This window comes from Raphanus sativus, chromosome 5, assembly GCF_000801105.2.
Source record: "Raphanus sativus cultivar WK10039 chromosome 5, ASM80110v3, whole genome shotgun sequence".
NCBI lineage: Eukaryota > Viridiplantae > Streptophyta > Magnoliopsida > Brassicales > Brassicaceae > Raphanus > Raphanus sativus.
Window position 1 is genome coordinate 10,372,930 of NC_079515.1, and position 21,880 is coordinate 10,394,809.

Sequence of the window (21,880 nt, forward strand, 5' to 3'; positions counted from 1 at the left end):
TTTAAATAAATAAAATTGCTTATTTTTATCTTAATTTTATGTTCAGTATTAATAAACAATAATAAATCTAAAGAATTGTAAATTTTATTCTAAAACATAATTTAAATTTTAAAAAATTATTACGGCATACGGTGAAAGGAAACACTTAGTTAGATTAAAGATTACTAGTAAAATCATACACAATTATCTCATGACTACGAATATTTGACCAATTGATTTCAATTGAAGAGCATGATTACTCATAAGTGCTTTCTCGTGATTAGCAGATCTAGCGTGTTAACTACATATCTCTAGGTTAAACGCATCGAACTTGTATTCATTCTTTTTTAATGATCCATGTTTTGGAAAGGAAAAATTGTTTTATACATTTTTAGATTTTAATGCATTTTTATTAGATAACAATGGTAAATTGTAAAAAAGTATAATTAACTATGTTTATTAAATTTCTACTGGCTAGAAAATATAGGAAATTATAAAATAGTATATTTATAATCAAAATTCAGTATATTTATTAATATGGTAAACAAAATTAAAGATAGATGATTTTGAACAGTGTGAGTAATTTGTAACGTGTTCCGTCCAATCAGTTTCCAATGTTTACCATTCATTTTTTATTCTAGTCATATGGATTTTCTTGTTGATTATCTGTGTTAAAGAGATTATAATAGTACTTGTGTGTTTTTATGGAGTACTCTGAGTGATCTAAGTTTCGAAATAGAGGTGTTGGTGGGTTGTATATTCATATCGTTACATGATTTTTTGAAAACAGAAAAGTGATAATGTCCAATGATTTGATAAACTTTTTTTCTGTAGTAAATTAGATAAGGTATCTTAACAGAGCATTGTGGATATATCCTTAAAGGGATTAAAATTGGAGAATTTTATCCAATATTAAAAAAAATTAAGGAATGAATATTCTTTTTGGGGTAATTATTAAAATTTAGTTATTATTATAATCTAGATAACGCAGTCAGTAGACCACATATATAATAAAAAAAGGAAACAAAATAAATAAACACAATTACAGGAATAAAAAAAGAATAATCTGTTTTTTTTTTCTATTTAAAACATTTTTTTTGTAAGCAAACAAAACAGAAGCAGCGAAGAAAGGTAGTGCGATTTACACGAGCAGTTACTAATTTTATTAGGCTTTTTTTTCTTCCTTTCTTCTTCTCCAAAGCAGGAGGAGGAGAAAGTCAAAGAAAAAATCAAGCAAAAAGGTCAACAAGGTGATATCCGTTACTTTATTCAAAGCAAAGATCATCGATTACACCTTATTTATAGACAAAAGTGAGTGAAGTACGTCGTCCGTTAATATTTTTTTCTGTAATATATAGATAACATACAGAGAGACAAAGTATTGAGGGTCCCAATAGCAAAACCTCTGTTGGACTCTATGCCCTCCTCATATTCCCGCCTCTCTCTCCTCCTTTGAATCTACTCAACCCTAAGAAGAAAGAGAGAGACACAGAAAAGGACTGTTCATGTGAGACTGATTGTTATAAAATGGATACGCCTAAAAAAACCGTAACACAGAGCGAGAATCCTGTTTCTAAACTCAAACTCGAGGTTTTTCTCCAACACCAATCTCTTTTTTTTTGTATAAGTTTCCTTTTTGAACTTCTTCCTCTGTTCTTGTTTATGTGATCATCATTTTTTCTTGTTTATTTGAGGAAAGTGTGTGTGTGTGTGTGTTTTATGAAATCTGTGCAATAACAGTCTCAATGGGAAAAAATCTCAGCTTTCCTGTTTTGTGTTGTGTCTTTATGGAATTCACGAGGTTCGACAATGACAACCACGCTTTGACATCTTGTAATTGAGTTGAATTGTTTTGATCATTCATCTTTTTTTGTGTGTGTGTGGCGATGCAGAACTCTCCAGTGTACAACTATATAAACAGTCTGTCTCCAATCAAACCTGTCCGATCATTAACATTCCCTCAAAATATTGGCTCTCTAAGTTACTCATCTCCTCCTTCTGTCTTCACTTCCCCTCACGCCTCTTCTCACAAAGGATCTCGTTTCAAAAGGTAAAATCCAATTCTCCTCCCTTTTCCCTTCTTGTGTTTAGTCTTAAAATGATTGTTTCTTAAATGGAAATGTTTTTGTTTGCAGTGATGATACTAACTCTTCCAAAGATGTGCCTGCTTCCGTTGGAGAAGAAGCTTTACATGAAACCGAACCACCACAAATCCAACAAAATGAGTGCACTACTATTGCCACACCTCCTAGAGTTATCAGTGATAATGAAACGGATCTGCTGAAGATGTGTGACGGCAATGTTAAGCAGAAGAGTGAAATTCCAGACTGGAATGCTATGATTTTGGGTTATGATGATATTCTAATTGATGACCCAAACAATGAGTCTGAGGCTTCTAGATGCTTCTTGGAGAGATCAACAGAGTCCAAAGCACGTTTACTAAGTGTTACGAATAGCGATGATGTGAGTATTAGTTTTGGTTCTTGATTGATCATTTTCTATGTCTTTGAAATTATTCTTTTTTTGTGTGTGTGTGTGTGTGTGTGTGACAGGCGCTTCACCGTCGAGTGACAAAACGCTGTCTTGACTTTGAGATGCCAGGGAATAATAAGCATATGTCGGTGGAATCTTCATCGAGATGTGTAGTAGCTAACATTGGTCTGCATCTTAGCACCATTGCAGTGTCCTCTAAAGACAACAGTGTTGGTAATGATTACTCGCTATCCGGACATTCAAAAGTGGGTTTGCGAGGTTCTATCTCTGCGGTTCATAACTCGCAAGAAACAGTGAAAGAAAATGGACAAGGTTTAAAAGAAGGTGCTATGTCTTTAGCTTTGTTAGAACTGAATCAGAGCAGCCCCAAGAAGAAAAGGCAAGTTTGTCCTGTGACTCTAAACATACATATATTTTTTTTGTTAAATTTTTGTTAACATCTGTTGGCATTACAATTGACAGGCGTAAGGTTGAACAAGCAGGAGAAGCTGAGTCATCATGTAAACGGTGCAACTGCAAGAGATCAAAGTGTTTGAAGCTGTAAGCTGAATATATTCCAATTAATCCTCTTTAATTTTTTTTTTGTTTTAAGTTAAATATCTTTTTTATTTCTTTCTATGCAGTTACTGTGAATGTTTTGCAGCTGGAGTTTATTGCATAGGGCCATGTTCATGTGTAGATTGCTTCAACAAACCTATTCATGAAGACACTGTCATGGCTACTCGCAAGCAGATTGAATCCAGAAATCCACTTGCATTTGCTCCTAAAGTCATCGGAAACTCTGATTCCGTCGTGGAAATTGGTGATGGTAATGTAAGCAAGACTCCAGCTTCTGCACGGCACAAACGTGGCTGCAACTGCAAGAAGTCAAACTGTCTCAAGAAATACTGTGAATGCTATCAGGTTTGTTTCTTAACTCCATGACACACACATCTGTGTAAGATTCTTTTCTTTGTATTTTGATCCTGATTCATTTGTCTCTGCTTGTTCTGTAGAGTGGAGTTGGTTGTTCCATAAATTGTAGATGTGAAGGATGTAAGAATGCATTTGGCAAAAAATATGGTTAGTCTTCTTTTTGTTTCATATCTCATAATCTTTTTTGTTATTGTAAATCTCAAGTCTTTTGGTCTTTAGGTTTGACATGTTTACAGTCTCTGCAGGGTCTTCATTTACTGGCGTGCATATTAAACAAGATAAAGAAAATGAAACATCTGAGAGAGGCAGAACAGAGAAACAACCTTCAACACCAATGCCATTAAGGTTTGACATAATCTCAAAAACAATCTATGTCTGGTCATTTAGACTGCTCATGTTTTATACTCTGTTGACCTTTGTTTTATATGCAGACAACCATTGGCTCACCTTCCCATCTCATCCAACAACATACTGCTTCCTCATCAACATCTTCATGGAGCTTCTGGATCTTCCTTACTCAAGAGCCAATCTTCCAAAAGACAAGACATGAGTTTGTTGTCTCATTCAAATATTGAGACAATCACAGAGAAGAGAGCAGATGATATTGAAAATCTAATCCAGTCTCCTATAACTAACATGATCAATAATGCTGTGATTCCCAACAGCAAAAGGGGTTTCTCTGCCTCATGTCGGTTCATCAGAGCTGAGTCCATGTAGAAGAAATGGTGGAAGGAAGCTGTTACTGTCAGTTCCAACTTTTCCTTCTCTCAGTCCACACCATTAGTATTCTTTAATTCTTTGATTTGATGATGTCAAGTTGTCAACTTCTAGTTAGTACTTTATTCTTAAACAGTTACATCGCAAACGTTTCCAGTAGTCTAGTCGTAGTAACATTTACGTTTTTTTTTTCAACTCAGTTACGTTTTTTTTCCTAGTCGTTGTGTAATAAAAATGTTAAAGCATTTATAATACATTTTTTTTGGTTTAAAACAGTAGAATCAAAATACAATAATATAATTAGATAAATTATAAAATAATAAAATTTAATAAAGATACTATATATATTTGTCATCCCAACAATATCACAAATTAATAATTATTATATGAAAAAAATATTATATGGAAATGATATACATAAAGAATATCATTCTTTTCCTTCAAAATAAAGTTCAGCTTTATTCATTAAAACAAAGATATTTTATATAATTATAAATAAAAATTCATCTACTATATGATATATATATATATATCTGTTAGACTAAATATCTCACACATATCAGAATCTAATTATTAATTTATAGATTTTTTTCTAAATTAACTATATAAATAATTAATAATTAAAACCGATATTTTTAATAATTTAAAATAAATATATTTTTCATAAATTCAAAATTCGTATAGAAAATATTTTGCGATTTAAAAGGACGGTTCATAATCTAGATGTTAATTTGTAGATTTTGATGGTAACATAAATTTTACTTTAACCTTCCTAAATTAGGTATAAAATTAATTAGAAATTAAAATATAAATAATTAGATGGATAACTTAATTTTAAAATAATTGGTTAGGTAGAATAAAGTATGTAAGGTTTCTAATTTTTATTCACTTTCTTCTCAAAAAATTATCCAGACTTTTAGATCTTCATTTTAGATACAAAAAATTGAAATAAAATATTTGTTAGATATAAAATTCATAAGATTAAATATTTCTTCACTATCTGAACCACCTATATGAATTTTGTTAATTACGTTTTCTGGTTGATACTATAATCTAAAATACAATCGTCCTATAATTTTTGATATTATTATTATTCTGATATTAAAACTTGACACGTTCTTAATTTCAAATAGCTGAAAACAATTTTTTCGAAAGTAACTAAAAGTATTTATAGAAATAAAGAAAAGAGTAGTATTAAAAACAAACACACACGTTGACAAAAAAAGATACACAAAAAAGAAAGTTCCAAAAAAAGTATAGCAATATCATTGCACCACTTCCACTCATAAGGACTGGGCCTGAGTGAGTGTAAAATAATGACGTCGTTTAGTGGACTTTAAGAGAATCTGTTTTGGACTTTCTAACATTCATTTTCCCACCACAGTTCTCACAGGCGCGGACACTCTTTTTTTTTTTGTTGTTGTTCGAAAAGCATCTATCCACGAAGAACCCTAGCTGCTGCTACCTAAAATCCAATCAATCACACTTGTCTGCTTTGAGACAAAAGGCGGATGTAAAATCTTCTTGCTCGCTCCCAGAAAGAAATGGACAGCTCCCAGAAGAAGAAGAAGATCGAAACCCCAACTCCAAAATCTAAATTCGAGGTTTTTAATTTTCGTTCTTAGCTATCTTTGCAGTTTCGACGCACTAGGGTTTTTGATTAGTTGAATTTGATGCAGGATTCTCCAGTGTTCAACTTCATTAACAATCTCTCTCCGATTGAAACCGTCAGATCAATCCCCACTGTTCAGACCTTCAACTCTCTCAGTTTCACTTCTCCTCCTCCTGTCTTCACCTCTCCTCACGCCTCTTTTCACCGGGAGTCCAGATTCTTCAGATGGTAAACCCCAACTTCCTCTTCTTCTTTCAGTAGAGAGGTTGTTTGTGTAACTGTTTCTTTGATTTCCTTAACAGTCATAACTCTGTTGAGCGTTCAAAGGCTTTAGAGTCTCTAGATTCTACACAAGAAGTTGTTGGAGGAGCATCAGGTGAAGTAGATCTAAACAAAGATGCTACTTTGGAAGAAGAAGAAGAAGAAGAAGAAGAAGAAACTTCTTGTGGTCATGTTGACTCTCCTCCTGGCCCTGGAGATATTGTTACCCAAGTGCTGTTAGATCCATCTGGTGGTGCTCCGCGAGGAGAAGACAATGCTTCTTCTTCTGAGGATGTCCGGAAGATTCTTGATGCTCAGGGAGAGAATGACACTCCGGGTTGTGGACGTTTGATGGCAGATGCAGCTGAGCTTTTAGTGTTTCGATCTCCTAATGACTCTGAGGCTTTTGGATGTCTTGTCGATAAAATATCTAGCTCTGAGAGACGTTTCTGCGCTGGTGTCAAGCTAACTAAGCAGAATGATATCACCAAAGATGTTCCAGCCAATGATAATGAGCCTTTGGCTTTAGTTCCCAATCAGGTGACTTCAGTTACATATTTCAAAGTTAACTTCTTTTTTTTTGCACTCGGCAGTGTGGAAATAGTTATTTTTTGTGTTGTGTTTGTTTGTGGGTAGTCTGTCTTAAGTTTGCATCGTGGTAGCATGAGAAGACGCTGTCTAGACTTTGAGGTGCTAGGGAAGCGGAAGAAGGATATAGCTGATGATGATAAGCAAACTTTGGGTGACAACAAGGCGGAATCTTCCTCAAAATGCGTTGTACCTGGTATTGGTCTCCATCTAAACGCCATTCCTATGTCCTCAAAGGCCATCAAGATCAACACCAGACATGAGGGTTCAGCATCTGTTGAGGTTCAAAAGAGTTTCCCAGGCTCTATCACTCCTGTTCACTCCCAAGACATCATGCAAGAAACTTTGGTCCAAGCAGAAACTGAAGCTGGGGAAGGGTTAGCTGTAGAAGAAGAAACTCCCAAACCATTGGTGTTTGAAGAGTTGAATCAGGACAGTTTTCAGAAAAAGAAGCAAGTTTTTTTCCTAGAAAAGTTACATATGTATGCTATTTCTTCTCTTTTCTTATCTGTTGGCTTAAATGTGCAGGCGTAAGGTTGAAGAACCTGGAGAGGGCGATTCGTGTAAGCGATGCAACTGCAAAAAGTCCAAGTGTTTGAAGCTGTAAGCTGCATACTCTTAGCTCCTCTTCAATCTTTGTATGTTCAAGAAAAATCAAATTGGCTTGAAGTAGTTAATAACTGTCGTTTCTTTTCTCTCTGCAGTTACTGTGAATGCTTTGCGGCTGGGGTTTATTGCATAGAGCCATGTTCATGTGTAGATTGCTTCAACAGACCTATCCATGAAGACACTGTCTTGGCTACCCGCAAACAGATTGAATCCCGAAACCCACTTGCATTTGCTCCCAAAGTCATCAGAAACTCTGATTCCATCATGGAGACTAGTGTAAGAGCTCTCCATTCCATCTTCTTAAGCCTCTCTCTCTCTCTCTTTTCTCCATTTATCTGAGGGATGAAACTGTAATGTTGCGCAGGATGATGCAAGCAAAACTCCAGCTTCTGCACGACACAAACGAGGCTGCAACTGCAAGAAATCAAACTGTCTGAAGAAATACTGTGAATGTTTTCAGGTTTTTCATTCATCATTATAGTTCATGTTCATCTCTGTACGTTATCATGGTCTGATTCTTTGTTCCTGATGATCTTATAGAGTGGAGTTGGCTGCTCCATAAACTGTAGATGTGAAGGATGTAAGAATGCATTCGGCAAAAAAGAGGGTTAGCTTCTTTAGCTCCATTTTTTTCTGATAAATTCATCATCCCAAAGTCTTATGATTTGGCATGATTACAATCTCAGCGTATTTACTTGCTATCATGGAGAGCAAACAAGAGGAAGATGTATCAAAAATCCAACAAAACTCCGACCTGCCGAAAGAAGTCGAGCAGAACCCAAGTTCTGATCAACCTTCAACACCACTGCCACCGTACAGGTAAACACTATCAAAACTTCGAAGAATACACAAACAACAAGACAGCTTCTGATCTTATGATACTTTGTTCTTTGCAGACATATGGTGGTCCATCAGCCATTTTTGTCTAAGAACAGGCTGCCTCCTACACAGTTTTTTCTCGGCGCAGGTTCTTCCTCTTTTAGAAAGCCAGACCGTGATTTAACGCAGGCAAGGATTGATAAGAAGCCTCTTGAAACTGTGGCCCAAGACAAAACAGAGATTATGCCTGAGATTCTCAGCGATACTCCTATAACTACCGTCAAGGCCATCTCTCCCAACAGCAAGAGAGTCTCTCCTCCTCACATTGGCTCCTCGGAATCAGGTTCCATCCTTGGGAAGAGAACTAATGGCCGGAAACTGATTCTACGGTCTATTCCAGCTTTTCCTTCTCTTAACCCAAATCAGTGAAAATAAAAGTGCCATTTGGTCAACTATTTGTATCTTTGTAAGGTTCTAGATGATTTCAAGCCTATCTCTGTTTCGAAATATAAGCAACATATTCTTGTAAGATGCTCTTATCTTTTAGCAGGTAATGTAATATCACATTCTAGTTTATATAAAGCATCCAAAAATGGACTTAGATATGCTAGAGTTCAAAACATAGAAGTTTACTGGTTTTCTATATTATTTCAGAAACCATGCAACAAAGTTCTTCTAGAATCAGTTCGATGATCAAAGTGAAAAATAGATAGTAAACTAGATGATGTTATGTTATCATCCCACCCTACTCTTCTTTAGCAGAAGATCTCACGTAGCTACATAAATGGTTTTTCTTTTTCCTCGCTGTCATTTTCCCACCCTTGTGGATAGTCTCTCTAGAGTATCAATATCCTTTTCTCTGAGAAGTTTGTCTTTCCTTTACTTTTTGGCTGTTCCATCTTCAAGCTTTAGCACTGTTCTCTCAATGTTCTGCTGCATCTACACTTTTTTCCTAAAACAAAATTGTAAGGGTATATTTCCATTTTAAAATATAAATATTCATAAATCTTACATGCATATTTTAACTATATAATCCAGAATATATTGAATAATATAATAGTCCCATACAATAACGAGATGTTTTAGTCCAGAAAACATTTTTCATGAATAAGAAGATCTTAAACACATTAAAGAATTGTGGGATTTTGAAAATGTGAAATTTTTGAAATGTCTAGATGCTGCCAAGAAGACAAAAAGGTTATGAAATTATTTATGAGAAGCTTCAGAGTAAAAGGTATATTTGTACTCTTACGCTTAACAAGGTGGCCGGCTATTCGGATAACCCCATTCCACCTTATTTTGTGGAAATGTTCGAAATCGTCTATGTTAAAAATCATCCGAGTAAGATTTAGATTTCTATGATTTTTTTTTTTACCAATAAAATTAAAACAACACATCTTTGCACCTCTTAGATTTTCTTAAATATTACAAATGTACCACTGAAATATATTAAATATTAAAAAGTTTAATTGTCTACATTTTGAAGAGATCTTTAGAAGATTTGAAAAAAATATATATTCCTTAATAACCAAATGTCAATATCTTAATAAATTTTAAACTGCCTAAGAACATCACATACACATATCAATTATATTATATGAAGATGATTTTGAAACTATATATGATATTATAGATTATGCGATTAGTTTTGTTTACATATTCCAAAGTAAGTGTTCAGTTTATACTCTTAAATAAATATCGAAATATTTTTACGATTCTAATAAAACAGAAAATAACATTTCTAATAAGTGATTTCTCATCTAAATTTAAACTAGAAGAAAAATGGAATGTAGCAAATGTTAAAAATTTATTAAGGGTCCAAAGTTTTATCTCACCTAAAAATAATTAAAATATATTATGTATACGAAATTAAACATAGATCTATACAAATATTTTTAAATAAAATAAAATAATTATTGTTTTATCATAATTAGTCAACCATAAAATAATCCGACTCAAGGATCTAATCTTTCTACTTTTCAAATTAAAATTATAAACAAAATTAGTGCACTATTAAAGCTCTGTAGATATGATAAGCCATTTTAAGAAATACAATGTTGAATATATGCTAGGAAAAACTGATTTTTTTTTTATTTTGAAAGCAACAATTATATCACAATTGCAATTCAATGATAAAAATACATTATCTTTAATGATTTTTGTATTAGATAATAACAAAAGAAAAACCAGCTCTTTCAAAAAATCGATAATTCTCGTCTTTGCTAACAGATTTGAGAGTCTGCTTATTTTTTTTCAGGACCTCCATGGACTAAAAATAACCAAGAATCCGACATTAGAATATGTGGCATGGTACTGGATGGAATAGAATATGTGGCATGGTAGTGGATGGAATTCAAAACCTCTACTCCCCCAAAACACCATGCTGATCACCAGAGACAAGCTTCAAGGATGATGTAGATCATTCGAGAGAAAATGGTTATCTCATGAGACTTGGTTTTGGAATGAAGATTTTCTTCATCATTTTGTATAAAGGTGAGTTTGAGTTTTTTCTGGTTTGTCTTATTCATGTTGTTTCAATTGACTCTTAAACTAATTTTACCTAAGATTTTCCGCTCCATTCTAGCTTTTCATTCTCTTAATCCAAATCAGGGAAATAAAAGCCATTCAATCAAGATAAATAAACCAACTATTTGTATCTTAACTACAAAAAAAAATATTTGTATCTTAAGCTTCTTAAGGCTCTAGATGATTTCAAGCCTATCAATGTTTCATAATATAAACAACAGGTTCTTGTATGTTACTTGTGTTTTAGAAGGTAATGTAATAAGTATAGCATTCTTAGTTTATGAAAAGTATCCAAAAATGGAGTGAGATATGCTAAATTCGAAATATAGGAGTAGATAAGTTAAACAGAAACGACAAGGTTACTAATTTACTCTACTATTTCAAAAACCATGGCACAAAGTTCTTCTAGAGTCAGTTCGGTGATCAAAGTGAAAAATAGATAGTAAACTAGACATGTTACATTATTGTTCCAACCCTACTCTTCCTTTGCGGAAGATCTCATGCAGCCACAGAAACGGTTTTTCTTCTTTCTTGCTGTCCTTTTCCCACCCTTGTGGATAATATCTCTCAGGAGTATCACCGTCCTACTCTCTGAGAACTTTGTCTTTCCTTTACTTTTGGCTGCTCCATCTTCAAGCTTTAGCACTGTTCTCTCAATGCTGTGCATTTCTTGCTCCATCTGCTCAATCTTCTCGGATCCAATTCTTGACTTCTCCATAACCACTTTTCTGTAGATATCTCTGGCGTCTCCGGTCTCCTCAATTTCCTTGGCAAGGATCTCGTTTGTGTTTGCAAGCTGAAGGATGGCTTCTTCTATTTCTTTCAGCTGTTTCCTCACTCTAGCAAACTCGGGATTAGTGAACTTGCCTGGTTTCTCGCTTAGATCCAGCTTGCTTTTCAGGTCTCTTAGGATGATTCTAAGGCTTGCCAATCTTCGAGAATCAGCCAAAAGTCTCTCCATGATCTTTGCGTTCTCCTCAGTGCCTTTAGATAACTCCAACTTGTCAACAACTTTCTCAAACTGTGATTCAACAGAAGGATTCCTGCTTCTGCGATGAAGACGGGGAAGGGTAGGCTTCTTTGAGTTTTTACCGTTCATCACAGACTTGATGCTAGATTCTGGCTCAGCAGATTCTTCCCATAACTCAAGCATCTGGTCATTGGAACCACGGCTTGTTCTCCGGCTTCTTCCATAGAACGGAGAGTCTGCAACATGATCAAGGGGAATGTCTTTCATCAACGAACCATTTCTCATCTCAGTTATTGCAGGTGATATAGGCTGTCTGAATTCACCAGAGAAACTATCCTCATGTTCAGTCTCTTCAAGCAGCCTGCGGTCTCTGCTTCTATGCGAAGAGCTTCGTCTTCTCTGCTTTCCAAGCCTCTTCTTTTCCCCAACAAATGCTTGTGCGATGGTTTTGATTCTTGTTTTCATGTCCTGCAATACCACAATTCCATTTTCTTGGTTGGTACTGCTTTGTCCTACAGGTTCTTGAGAGACTTCTGCTTCTGAATCATCCTGAGGAAATCGAAAGAGTTTATAATTCATGAGGAATGTAAAGGCATATATGCAAAAAGCACAGGTTTTCACCAAATGAAGATACACAAATAGCCAAATAGGTTTACCTCTCTGCAACGATCAGATGGCGTAGGGAGTTTAATCAACAACAATGCATTTTTCTCTAGGGATTTAACATCTTCTGCTAGAGAGGCTACAACGGGATCATAGGCAGATAACTGAGTCCTCAGCTCCGTCACTTCACATTCCATATGTCCAACTGTTTCTTTTATTTGTTTTATCTCTGTGGTCTTTGTAACAGCTTCATCTTTGAGGTTTTCACAAACTCCTGTGAGTTCTTTAACTTTGTTCTCCAGCAAGACTTCACGGACAGCTGAGATCTGTAGATCAAAGTAGAAAGATGTTGCCTCCGCATCCCAAAGTCCGAACTCATTGCTTTTCTCCTGCAGCTCCAAACTCAGGAACTCCTCTCGAACTCTCTGTTCTTGGATTTCCTTGTGTAGCAACTCTACTTCACCCTCCAGATTTTCCTTCACATTGCTAAGCTTTTTAATCTCTTCATCCTGTTTCCCACTAAGTCCAACCAGTTCAGAGATCCGCTTCTCCAAATTTCTCCTCAGTTGTTTTGATTCCTTACAGTCTTTCCTCAGCTCTTCAACTGCCTCGCACAGTTCCGCATTTGCAATGTGTGTAGCCTTGAGCATCTCTTCTGCTTCTCGGAGCTCTATCGCTTTCTGTCTCAAGATTTCCTCTTTATCTGTAATCTGATGTTCTAAGAGATCAGTTAGCTCATTGGCTTCTTCCAGGCTCTCCTGTAACTTTTCCAGCTTGCTATCAAGGTCCTGATTCTCGACCTCTTTCCCTTTTAACTTCTCCTCCAATGTCTCAACCTTCTGCCTCAGGCTCCTATTAATATCTTGTAAACTTCTCAGGCTTTCAGCAAACGCTTCAACCTGCTCAGCCTTTTCAGACCCAAATGACCGGTAAACCACAGACATGTTGCTCAAGGAAACAGCTTCTTGAAGAATGGCATTGTTCTCTTCCTCAAGTACACACATTTCACCTTTAAGCTCAGAGAATTTCAGCTCCAGAGTTTTGTTTTTGCCGAGAGCATTTGAGTAATCTTGATGCAAAGCCATGTGTGACTCATGCAAACTCTCAAACTTTAAATGCTCGTTTTGCAGTTCAGCTCTTAGCTCCAGCTCCCGCTGCTCTCTGCTCATCAGTTCTGCTTTCAACTGACGGTTCAGTTCCACTAGCTCGAGCCTGTCCTTTTTCAGCATTCCATAGCGATGTACCATCGCCTCCAGATCTTTCTCTGCATGCTGTTTCTCTGATTCCACCTTCACGCCATCGGATTGGTGTTCACTAAGTAGAGATAAGAGAACAGAGTTCTCAATCACAAGCCGCTGCTTCTCATACTCAGAGATGGAAAGTGAACGTTTTAGTTCATTAATTTCACCCAAGATGCGTGAAACTGGAACTCGCTCTTTCGCAATCTTCTGGTCAGCCGTCTTGCAATCTACTTCAAGTTGAAGTGCCTTAAACACTTGATATATTGCACCCCTGCAGTTATCAACCTCATGCAGCAAGAACTCTGTTTCCATCTGTTGCTCAAGATTCTCGCTTTCGAGCTCGGTGATGAGTTTCTCTGAGAACGTTGACGCCTCCGCATATTTCTGGCACTCAATCAGGAGAGAGAAGTTCTTCTGCTCCAAGTCTTCTATAAACTTCTGCAAGATGAAGATCTCCACTTGAGCATTTACAGCTCTGTCAAGCTCTTCTTCAAACTCCTTTTTCCTGGAGCGACACTCTTCTCGAAGAAAGCTCACGTTACTCAGCAGATCTGCCAATCTGGTGTCAGTCGATCTTTCGTAGCTAGCACGCTCTTGCTTCTCTGTGGCTAGTGAGACTCTTAGCTCTTCCACTTGAAGATTCTTGAACTGTTTATCCCTCTGTAGATCAGCATATCTGCCTTGCAGTTCAGTGAAATCCTTCTCCAAAGCTCCTAGCTTCTCCTTAACACTGTTTAACTGAGAGATGAGAGATTCTCTTTCCTTCGTGAGCTCGGCCTTGTCGTTTTTGAGCAGCTGGAAGAATTCTTCAAAGCATTTCGATTTCTCCTTTACACCTTGAAGCTCAATGTTTGCACCAGAAAGGGATGTCTCCAGTAAGGAGTTCTTTTCCAAGAGCTTCTGCATATTCTCAGTCATGACTTGCAACTGAGAAAGCAAGTTAGCTCTCTCGGCCATAAACTCAGATTTCTCTCTTCGTAGAGAGTCACATCTTTCTTGCAGATCCTTTGCCTTCTCCCTAGAACCATCTAGTTTAGTGTTTGATTCCAGAAGAAACTTCTCTAGACCAACATTCTTCCTTAGAATGTCATCCATTTCACACAGCTTCTCGCTAAGAGCATCTTTATCATCTCTCTGGTGGTTGAACAGCTCGGTCAGTTTTGAGTTCTCGTCTTGTAGCTTCCTCACAGAGCTCGCACAGGAATCAGGTTCCAATCCCGCGAGTTTCACTTGCTCCATTATTGCTTGATACCTCCTATTCAAGCCGTCGATTTCATCCTTCAGACGAAGGATCTCTTCTTGAAGAGTACAGCTTTGGTTAATTTGTTTAGCAACTTCTTCCTCGAGTTTTCCTTTCACCTCCTTCAAGCTAGAAATCTCGCATTTCTGAGTCTCTAGGGAGATCATACAAGAGTCACTTACTTCGCGTATGTTTCCATTTTCTTCTTTGACTGAGCTGATCTCGCCTTCCAAGTTATGATTACGAGTCTCCAACTCCCTCAGCATCTCAACCCTGCTTTGGAGTTCTGAAGCAAGAACCTTTTGCTCCTCTTGGGACTGAGAATGCAAAGTTTTCAAACTTCTAAGACTGACTTCGATTTCCATAAACCGAGAGTGCTCATCTCGGATCAAAGCTTGAAACTTCTCGAGCTCGTTTTGCTTCTGGATAAGTTCTTGATCCTTAGCTGCTAATCTTTCTGTTAGACCATCTGCTTCTAGCTTCAAAGTTTCATTTGAGTTCTCCAAAACAGTACATTGCTCCTCTACAGTCTTCAGTTTTGCAGCTCCAGCCAGAACTTCACTACTCAGTCTTTTGGCATTTTCTTGAGCATGAGAAACTTCTCTCTCTAGCTTCGATATAGTTTCCAAACACTGCTGGTAACGAATCATCAAACCGTCCTTCACTTCGTTCACCTTCAGAAGTTCATGTCTCAATGCTTTGATTTCATCTTCAGCTTTTGCACACTGGTTGCTAAACAGCTGAGCATTCTCCTCAGCCTCTTTCACCTTCTTCTCTAGAGTAGATATCATCTCAAGGCATTGATTGTACTGCGCTAAGTCAGCTTCCTTCTCAGAATGCAATCTACTTTGCTCTTGCTTGAGACTCTCCGCTTCTGCCTCTGCTTTAACTGCTCGGTTGGTGAGCCCCTTTATATCTTCTTGTGCATGACCAAATGATTCATCCAGATCTGCTATCTTCTCCATGGCTTGATTGTACCGAAGAAGCGCAGCATCCCTCTCGGCTTCAAGCTTCGCAAGGCCTTCTCCAAGTATCCTACTCTCAATCTCAGCTTTGCTAGCACGCTCACCAAGACCATTAACATCCGTTTGAGCGTCTTTAAGGTCTTTCTCTACTCTGGATAATTTGTTCAAGCTCAGCTGATACTGAAGATTCAAGGCTTCCTTCTCAGCCCCAAGCTCAACCAATGTCCTCTTCAAGCTCTCAACTTCTGTTTCAGAGCTTCCGACGCACTCACTCAGCTGACTTAACCCTCTTCTACTTGTGGTACTGTCAGAGTCATAAAAAGGCTGGAGTCCAGGTGGCATTTTATCAGGGGTGCGTGGCTCAGAACAAGAGGAAGAAGCAGAATCCTCGATCATGTCGAAGGGCACTTGGTTAGGGAACGCCTCGGCCATGGTTTTGTGAGCGTGACGAAGCTCCACGGTGGCATGATCGTACCTCTCTGCTAATGCACGATAAGCTCTGTAGAATTCTTCCACAAGTTTCATCAGCTCTGGACGTTTCTTGTAGTACATCTCTGCCCTTCTTGCAAAAGAATCTGCATCCTCTTCGATGAGTTTGATCATGGCCTTGACTTTAGAATCCATATCTGCATTGTATTCAGTTCTTTTTTCATGTTAGATAACGGGAAAGAACAACACAACACCAGCGGTATAGAACATATATAAAGAGAGATGAAAGGTACCTGCAAGATTCTGCTGGATCCATTTAGAGTTTTTGGGAATGTGACTATCCCACCACCAGGAGTATAAGCGCCTCGACTCCGCATGCAACACGGTAGCCATGACACCAGCTGCAACAAGCACAAAGAGTGGTCTAGACTTCACCCAAGGGTGGTCAAGTGCAAGGTAAGGATTCCAGGCCAGAATCGACACAGCTCTATCTCTACTGAATAGTCCTTTGATCTCTCTTTTGTTAAGCTTTCTTCACCTACATAAACTGGGACAAGGCCACACTGTAAGCAAATCTACAAGCAAATGTTGTTTCCTTCTACTCAATTTAGAGGAATCATTAGAACAAACCTCTGGAGATTGGTCTCAAACGTTGGATCTCTAGCTTTTTGTGTGGTCTTATGGAATAAATACTAGATCCTTCTGGAGAAAAAAAAAGAGAGAACTTTTTCAGAGAAAGCAAACCAAAATTACTTTCCAACACCAACAGAAACAAAGAATCACTCTACTGAGAGTACTTAGTCCAATGATACATCAAGAAATGGCTTAATAACAAACAACAGTAGTTAAAAACAAAGCACTTAAAGTTAAATTAAACCCTGAGAAATCAATAATTAGGACATGAACTACATTCAAACAAACAAACAAAAAAAGTAGTTAATTAGTGAACAAAACAAAAACTAGGATTAGAGCAGAGTCAAATCAAAATCTTTGTCAGAAGCTAAAGACTTCAGATTTAACCCAAAAAAAAAATATCTCTCCAAATCTTTCGGACCAAAGAAACTACACTTCACAAAAAAAATTCAGAAACATTAGACATTGCAAAAAAAAAAAACACAAGTGGATCGAGATACAAAAGAAATGTATAAACTCGTCGAGTATTTTCAGATAAAACTAACATAAAAAGACGAAATGGGTTCCTACATTAAACTTCAAAAATGGGTTTGTTATTCAACGAAATGATAGACCGAGTAGATTGGATCCAAATGTACAAAATTAAAATGTTATCTTTGCAAGTGGAGAGTATCAGAACAAAAGAGAAAATGAGTAGAAGAGAAACGATTTCTCATAAAAAGAAGAATGTTAAAAAAGAAACCAGAGAGATCGAAAGAACATACCCAAGAAGAAGAAGCAGAAGCAAGAGAAATGATGGTGAAAGTCATCCCATTGTCTTCTCTATTTCACACTCAACAGCTCTTTCTCTGTCTGCAATTATAATTTCTCTCTCTCTCTCTCAGATTTGCAAGTCTTTGTGCGACAAAAATAAAAGATGAGAATGATTTGACGCACACTGTAGTTTTTATCTTTTTTGCTTTCTAAATAACAAATTGTTTTATTAATTTTTTGTTCTATTATTTTTGGCAATCCTTTATTTTGGAAAATGCAACGTTGAACTTGTTTTCATTAACTACAGCGAATTCATTAGGCTTCGAAACTGGCTTCAACGGGTATATTTTTTATAGCAATAAGTTTATGTAATAATGCAATTAAGGGAAATTTATACTAATTGATACGGTCAGTTGTGTGTTTAAAAAAAAATATTCATGCATAACTCCTTTATTTTTGAATTTCTGATTTTTAAAATCTTTCTTAATCTTAGATTTGGGGATTGTGTAAACGTTGTTATTATTGCTTTTCAAATTTCAAAGCTTAGAAAATTAGTATAGTTGTTGCGTCTACTAAGTACTGAATTATGTAAAATCAGATTAGTTTGTACCTCGTAGTTAGTGTACAATTAGGTGCCATTTAATGTAGGTTGAAAATTAGATATGATTCATGACTAAATGACAAATCTGTCCTTTGCTCAGACAATGTTTTTTTCTTGGGTTTTACAAAAGGTTGTTCCTTTGAACTGTCCACCTCTGCTGATTTTGACCGTGAGGACGAAAAGGAAAAACTATTAACATAAATATAAAGAAGTTTATAGTTTTTAGGAAAATATTATATTTAAGTAAATTTTTAACAGAATTATCTTTACATATAGTATGTTATTTTTTTTTTGATAATTGAATTTGGCTCATATTCCTTTTGATTTCTAGTAGATGAAGTTTAATTTTGTAGATCTTTTTGTTTTAAATTTAGATGATGTTTTCAACTTTAATATAAATTAATTTTATTGATTATTATGCTATATAATATTATATATCCTGCATATTATTTTTTAATTTTCGAATTATAGTTAGTTAGATTTTAATGACATTTTTATAAGATATGTAAAATTAAGTATTTCATTAATTTGTATGCACAATTCCAAAATGTCAAATAAAAATAAACAGAGAGAATGTTTAACGTTGATAGTTAGAAATTTTTTTTGGTTGAATGTTGATAGTTAGAACTCAGAACACAAGTTTATGGGTTAGGATTATTGTTGAGTCTTATTAATACTATTAAAACAGAAATAATTCTATTAATACTATTAAAACAGAAATAATTTTTATCTACTTGCAAATAATCCAGACTAGACCATTATATTTATTTAATTTTTTTTTATGATTCTGATATTCGAACATCCTCGAAAAAGCATTCGATTATCATCTAATGACCGTACGCTGGAGCAAGCCGGATAGCCTGTCGAAGACATTCAAAGGGACCACCGATTTGACCCCTTGTTAATTGACGGTGGCCAGCGCAAATCAAACCAAATCCGTATTAGGACCTAAGCTCCCTTAAAATCACTAGGCCAATTTGCGCTTATTTACTATATCTAACCATTTATTTAAATATTTTCTATTATTTCTCCTCCAATTAACTTATTTGTTATTAAATATATACTGTATCTAACCATTTATATAAATATTTTCAAAATAAGATATCTAAAACATCTTCTTTAATATATTTTTCTAAAATTACATTTTGATAATATCTTTTAACATCTTTTATTAAAAATGTAAATAATCATCTCTTTTTAATACTTACTTTTAACTAATAAAAGTAATAATTAATATTAACAATAGTTAAAACAAATATTGATTCATTTTTTCATTTATATAATAAGAAATACAATTTCTACAATATTTATATATTCATAATTAAATTAGTACACCAATTAATAAATACAAAGTTACTTAATCTATTTGTTAACTATTTTATAAATTATAAAATAACAGAATAACATATATTCATGAACTTTACAACATAATTCAAGTTATTAGAATATATATTAAAGTAATATATAAACTAATAAATAATTTCATATTTAATATAGATATTTAAATTAGAATATTAAAATAATTCAGTATATTTATCGAATATGAAACTGGTTGAATGACGTATAGTTAATTTATATAAACAAAATAAAATTTTACCAATATTAAAAACTAAAAATAATTTTGACTATAATTTAAAGCTTTAAAACATAGGTAAAATTGACACGATGCAGGTTATATAAATGAATTATCTTATTTTCATAAAATTATATTCATGTAAATTTTAATTTAATTATATATACTTTAAGACAATTGTTTTATCAAAAATACATATGTATAGAATTTATAATTATATCTTTCAATAATACTGTTAAAACAGAAGATATTTTTTTGAAATCAAATTAAAATAATAGTTATAAACATTAAAATACTTAAAATATTCTATAACAAAAATGAAATCAAACAAAAAGAAAAAGCAAAACAAAAAGAAAAACTAAGCAAAAATCAAATCAATGTTCACAAATATCTTAACAGTTTTTATATCTATTAAACTAAAAAATTGATACCAAATCCAGAACCAAATGGGCAGCTCGAATATCTAAAATACAGTTTATATATCTTAAAATATTAATTATATTTAGTTTAAAAATTATTAAATATTCTAAAAATATTACTTATAAACTGAATTAGCCAAAAATCCAGATTACACTATTACTTTATATACAATATATTAAAAAAAAATCTAATTTATAGATAAAGAAAATCACTTGGATATATTTTTATGAATTTAAATATGTAGGAGTTATCCGATATTTTATCCAAATATCCAAAAATGTGATTACTACCCAAAATTTCTAAATTATCCGAAAATGGCACCTAACTAAAATCGAATTGAACTCAAAACGGGGTTTTAACATTGTTATCCGAACCAAAATGAAAACCAAAATGAGCAAACTGAAACCAAATCCATATTCATAAATAACTGAACGGTATTTATTCTTTTTGAATCGAAAAACCAATAACTAAAACTGAATTGGAACCAAACCAAAAGAAAAAAAAAACAAATTGGAACCGTCAATGCATATAATATTAGTGATCAAATAGACGGATTAGCAAATTTATCAATTAAACTTAACTCTGTTTTGAAAACACGGAACAAAAATCTAGTTAGTATTGAAAAAACGTCTTGATTGGTCCATGAAAATATTTATAATACTTAAAATCATAAAGATATAGTTTGCTATTTTCCTACTTATTATATCATGTATTTTTATTTTATAAACAGTTGAGTACAATCATTCATTCAACAAGCTTGTGTGGCCCATTTTGACATGTGTTCTCAAATACCATAACTAATAGTAATGCATATACCAAACAAATTATAATATTTCAAACCGACATATCTTTGTATATTAGCATGTCGATAATGATTATACAATGCAAGTCTCCACTTAGTTTAATTTTTATGCCTTTATTAAATAAGAAGTACTACTGATAAATAGTTGAAAATCAAGCCACTTTATAAAAAGAGTCACGTTGAAGAATTGTATAGTACGGTCTTGTTCACGTGTATTATCTTTTGATCTTTCCTTAATTAATCTTACATTCATATGTATTAGTCTATTAGCGGAGAAGTAACCGATCAAATAAGCAAAGGTTTATCAAATTTTCAATTTCTATAATTGCTTTTGCAAAGTGAATTTCTATCATAATTTGCTGCGTGTATGCATACTAATCAATGGTGTAAATGGCCTCTCAACAAATTCCACTGGTGACTGGTATCATACATAAACCAGAAAATAAAACAATATGGCACTATTACACTATATACATTTTTTACACTATATACATTTGCTTATATATATATATGTATATTTATTAACATACAAATGAACATATATTAATTTTGTAAATTTTATTTACAATTACATAAAAGATTTTAAATTTTTATTATTATTCTTCGTAGCAAAGCTGGATTTTTCTTTTTCAACGCCATAGTTGGACTATATTTTCTAAGATAAGTTGTCATATATATGCTTAAAACAAGGAAAAATGTCTAAAATATCATTTTTATAGTACTATTTTTAAAGTTTACACTAACCACTTTTACCATAATTTTTAATGAAATATTTAGATTTGAAGATTTAGGATTTAGGATTTAGATTTGATGTTTTAGGGTTTAGGTATATAGTTTAAGGTTTAAAGTTGATGATTTAGGATTTATAATTGATGTTTTAGGGTTTAGGGTTTAGGATAATGAATTTAGGATATATAGTTTAGGGTTTAGGGCTTAGAGTTGAGGATTTAGAGTTTAGAGTTTGGAGTTATGGATTTAGAATTTGGGGTTCGAATTTTGAAAAACATATAAAAATAAGAATATAAGAGTTTTTAATATTTTAATGAATAAGATATTTTTGAAAATGTATTTTTAGTGGTGGTAAAAATGAATAATGATATCATCAAAGTGGTATTTTTGAAAATTTCTCAA

General features: G+C 34.2%; 3 protein-coding genes across 5 annotated transcripts in view; 2 read left to right on the forward strand and 1 right to left on the reverse strand.

Moving 5' to 3' along the window:
* The window catches only part of LOC108863517 (CRC domain-containing protein TSO1), a 92,981-nt gene extending 84,383 nt beyond the window's left edge, over nucleotides 1–8,598 (forward strand). The window contains exons 2-11 of one of the 2 annotated variants that reach the window (XM_057010201.1): nucleotides 5,522–5,708; nucleotides 5,784–5,944; nucleotides 6,019–6,517; nucleotides 6,614–7,017; nucleotides 7,094–7,168; nucleotides 7,270–7,450; nucleotides 7,539–7,634; nucleotides 7,715–7,781; nucleotides 7,861–7,993; nucleotides 8,071–8,598. In XM_057010201.1, the coding sequence (XP_056866181.1) occupies nucleotides 5,649–5,708; nucleotides 5,784–5,944; nucleotides 6,019–6,517; nucleotides 6,614–7,017; nucleotides 7,094–7,168; nucleotides 7,270–7,450; nucleotides 7,539–7,634; nucleotides 7,715–7,781; nucleotides 7,861–7,993; nucleotides 8,071–8,422 (2,028 nt within the window). In that variant the 5' untranslated portion in view covers nucleotides 5,522–5,648 and the 3' untranslated portion in view covers nucleotides 8,423–8,598. Of the gene's footprint in view, nucleotides 1–5,473; nucleotides 5,709–5,783; nucleotides 5,945–6,018; nucleotides 6,518–6,613; nucleotides 7,018–7,093; nucleotides 7,169–7,269; nucleotides 7,451–7,538; nucleotides 7,635–7,714; nucleotides 7,782–7,860; nucleotides 7,994–8,070 lie in introns of those variants that run through there. The other variant, XM_018637969.2, reaches the window with a different exon arrangement.
* Nucleotides 1,081–4,317, forward strand: LOC108860404 (protein tesmin/TSO1-like CXC 3). 2 transcript variants are annotated; one of them, XM_057010202.1, is made up of 10 exons: nucleotides 1,081–1,229; nucleotides 1,338–1,569; nucleotides 1,872–2,029; nucleotides 2,115–2,442; nucleotides 2,532–2,851; nucleotides 2,935–3,012; nucleotides 3,096–3,375; nucleotides 3,468–3,534; nucleotides 3,624–3,732; nucleotides 3,819–4,317. In XM_057010202.1, the coding sequence occupies exons 2-10, from the start codon at nucleotides 1,507–1,509 to the stop codon at nucleotides 4,102–4,104; spliced, it is 1,689 nt and encodes a 562-aa protein (XP_056866182.1). In that variant the 5' UTR covers nucleotides 1,081–1,229; nucleotides 1,338–1,506; the 3' UTR covers nucleotides 4,105–4,317. The 2 variants fall into 2 exon arrangements, with proteins under 2 accessions (XP_056866182.1, XP_056866183.1); XM_057010203.1 differs by having other exon boundaries at nucleotides 3,633–3,732.
* A 2,231-nt stretch (nucleotides 8,599–10,829) lies between the features above and the next one.
* Nucleotides 10,830–17,522, reverse strand: LOC108862024 (protein NETWORKED 1A). Its single transcript, XM_018636033.2, has 5 exons — nucleotides 17,365–17,522; nucleotides 16,598–16,669; nucleotides 16,261–16,514; nucleotides 12,146–16,164; nucleotides 10,830–12,038 (listed from the first exon to the last, which is right to left on the reverse strand). Exons 3-5 carry the CDS (start codon nucleotides 16,358–16,360, stop codon nucleotides 10,995–10,997), a joined length of 5,163 nt encoding a protein of 1,720 aa, XP_018491535.2. The 5' UTR covers nucleotides 16,361–16,514; nucleotides 16,598–16,669; nucleotides 17,365–17,522; the 3' UTR covers nucleotides 10,830–10,994.
* Between the last annotated feature and the right edge of the window lie 4,358 nt (nucleotides 17,523–21,880).

Bases quoted from the DNA above. Each gene is read 5' to 3' on its own strand.
- LOC108860404 (XM_057010202.1), top strand. From the start codon at position 1,507: ATGGATACGCCTAAAAAAACCGTAACACAGAGCGAGAATCCTGTTTCT. The intron at 2,852-2,934 runs GCAAGTTTGTCC...TACAATTGACAG, and splicing joins AGCAGCCCCAAGAAGAAAAG to GCGTAAGGTTGAACAAGCAG. The intron at 3,733-3,818 runs GTTTGACATAAT...TTTTATATGCAG, and splicing joins TCAACACCAATGCCATTAAG to ACAACCATTGGCTCACCTTC.
- LOC108862024 (XM_018636033.2), bottom strand. From the start codon at position 16,360: ATGGCTACCGTGTTGCATGCGGAGTCGAGGCGCTTATACTCCTGGTGG. The intron at 16,165-16,260 runs GTACCTTTCATC...AATACAATGCAG, and splicing joins GATCCAGCAGAATCTTGCAG to ATATGGATTCTAAAGTCAAG. The intron at 12,039-12,145 runs GTAAACCTATTT...CGATTTCCTCAG, and splicing joins CATCTGATCGTTGCAGAGAG to GATGATTCAGAAGCAGAAGT.